At 43.8% G+C, this 2,500-nt stretch overlaps 1 protein-coding gene across 1 annotated transcript in view; it reads left to right on the top strand.

The window, feature by feature from the left end:
* The window catches only part of corin (corin, serine peptidase), a 46,427-nt gene that overhangs the window by 38,358 nt on the left and 5,569 nt on the right, over window positions 1–2,500 (top strand). The window contains exons 20-21 of the mRNA XM_028606321.1: window positions 866–1,052; window positions 2,452–2,500. The exon at window positions 2,452–2,500 is cut by the window's right edge and continues 114 nt beyond it. Coding sequence (XP_028462122.1) covers window positions 866–1,052; window positions 2,452–2,500 — 236 coding nt within the window. The remainder of the gene's footprint in view (window positions 1–865; window positions 1,053–2,451) is intronic.

The following is a 2,500-nucleotide window of genomic DNA, read 5'->3' as shown; positions in this document are numbered from 1 at the left end:
TGGGGGGATTGTTGGGTCTTTGTAAATGATAGTGTGGTCTAGACCTGAGTCTTTGTAAATGATAGAGAGTGGTCTAGACCTGAGTCTTTGTAAATGATAGAGAGTGGTCTAGACCTGAGTCTTTGTAAATGATAGAGAGTGGTCTAGACCTGAGTCTTTGTAAATGATAGAGAGTGGTCTAGACCTGATACTTTGTAAATGATAGAGAGTGGTCTAGACCTGAGTCTTTGTAAATGATAGAGAGTGGTCTAGACCTGAGTCTTTGTAAATGATAGAGAGTGGTCTAGACCTGAGTCTTTGTAAATGATAGAGAGTGGTCTAGACCTGAGTCTTTGTGAATGATAGAGAGTGGTCTAGACCTGAGTCTTTGTGAATGATAGAGTGTGGTCTAGATCTGAGTCTTTGTAAATGATAGAGTGTGGTCTAGACCAGAGTCTTTGTGAATGATAGAGTGTGGTCTAGACCTGAGTCTTTGTAAATGATAGTGTGGTCTAGACCTGAGTCTTTGTAAATGATAGAGTGGGGTCTAGACCCGAGTCTTTGTAAATGATAGAATGTGGTCTAGACCTTGGTCGATGGACCAATCAGGGTCTCTACAGATGATAATAATATAGTCGATGGACCAATCAGGGACTCTACAGAGATCTCTCTCTCAGATGATGTTAATATAGAAGTTACAGCTGTAATGTGATGACAGAGGTTGTAGTTCTATAGTTCACACAATTATGACAGTTCATTGCTGCATTATGTCATTATTTAGTGACTTATTAACCAATAACAACGCTCCTGTCTCTCTCTCTCTCTCTCTCTCTCTCTCTGCCTGTCTCTCTCTCTTTGTCTGTCTGCCTGCCTGTCTGTCTGTCAGAGTGTGGTCTGCGTCCTGCAGTGGGTCTCTCCCCCGTCAGGAAGAAGAGGATTCTGGGAGGCCGAGTGTCTCGGCGAGGCTCGTGGCCGTGGCAGTGCTCGCTGCAGAGCGGGCCCAGCGGACACGTCTGTGGCTGCGTGCTCATCCACCGCCGCTGGGCTCTGACAGTCGCTCACTGCTTCGAGGGGTGAGACGGGTGGGGGGGGTGGGGGAGACAGGGGGAGAGAGAGAGGGTGAGACGGGGTGTCACAGTACAGCATGTTAAAGAGTAAGATCCAGAAACAGCCTTGAAATCCCCATCACCAAACTCCACCAGACTCCATGTAAATAATCAGGACTTTAACGTGTATAGAGCCAGCATATCTCCACCAGACTCCATGTAAATAATCAGGACTTTTAGAGTGTATAGAGCCAGCATATCTCCACTAGACTCCATGTAAATAATCAGGACTTTTAGCGTGTATAGAGCCAGCATATCTCCACCAGACTCCATGTAAATAATCAGGACTTTTAGCGTGCGTATAGAGCCAGCATATCTCCACCAGACTCCATGTAAATAATCAGGACTTTTAGCGTGTATAGAGTCAGCATATCTCCACCAGACTCCATGTAAATAATCAGGACTTTTAGAGTGTATAGAGCCAGCATATCTCCACCAGACTCCATGTAAATAATCAGGACTTTTAGCGTGTATAGAGCCAGCATATCTCCACTAGACTCCATGTAAATAATCAGGACTTTTAGCGTGTATAGAGCCAGCATATCTCCACCAGACTCCATGTAAATAATCAAGACTTTTAGCGTGTATAGAGCCAGCATATCTCCACTAGACTCCATGTAAATAATCAGGACTTTTAGCGTGTATAGAGCCAGCATATCTCCACCAGACTCCATGTAAATAATCAGGACTTTTAGCGTGTATAGAGCCAGCATATCTCCACCAGACTCCATGTAAATAATCAGGACTTTTAGCGTGTATAGAGCCAGCATATCTCCACCAGACTCCATGTAAATAATCAAGACTTTTAGCGTGTATAGAGCCAGCATATCTCCACCAGACTCCATGTAAATAATCAGGACTTTTAGCGTGTATAGAGCCAGCATATCTCCACCAGACTCCATGTAAATAATCAAGACTTTTAGCGTGTATAGAGCCAGCATATCTCCACATGTAAATGGGAGAATTAAGGGTTTATTTCAACCAAACCAGAGTGGTGATTGTTGGAAACAGTGGAAAGATGAACCAAGACGGCTTTTTTGTAGTTTTGTTTAGTTTCTGTCCACTTTGAATGAAGTGTGTTTTACGCTGATAGAAGTCCTGATTATTTACATGGAGTCTGGTGGAGTTTGGTGATGGTGATTTCTTGGCTGTTTGATGTTAAACTAAAAAGGATCTTACTCTTTAACTAAAAGGTCTACCTCGGTGGGGATCCTTTCCATACAGTAATGTTGTCAGACACTTTGATTAATAATCTGAGTCTGTCAGCGGCACAAACAGAACTTTTAGTGCACGCTAAACTGAATGGGGAAACAGGGGAAAAGTTACCCTTTTTAATCAAAAAATGCTTGCTGCGTCTGTGCACCAGGAGGGAGAGTGCGGAGCTGTGGAAGGTGGTGCTGGGTCTGAATAACCTC

Source organism: Perca flavescens, chromosome 19 (assembly GCF_004354835.1).
Source record: "Perca flavescens isolate YP-PL-M2 chromosome 19, PFLA_1.0, whole genome shotgun sequence".
NCBI classification, from domain to species: domain Eukaryota; kingdom Metazoa; phylum Chordata; class Actinopteri; order Perciformes; family Percidae; genus Perca; species Perca flavescens.
The sequence above is the reverse complement of the archived record's forward strand: the minus strand, read 5'-3'. Positions and strand labels throughout refer to the sequence as shown.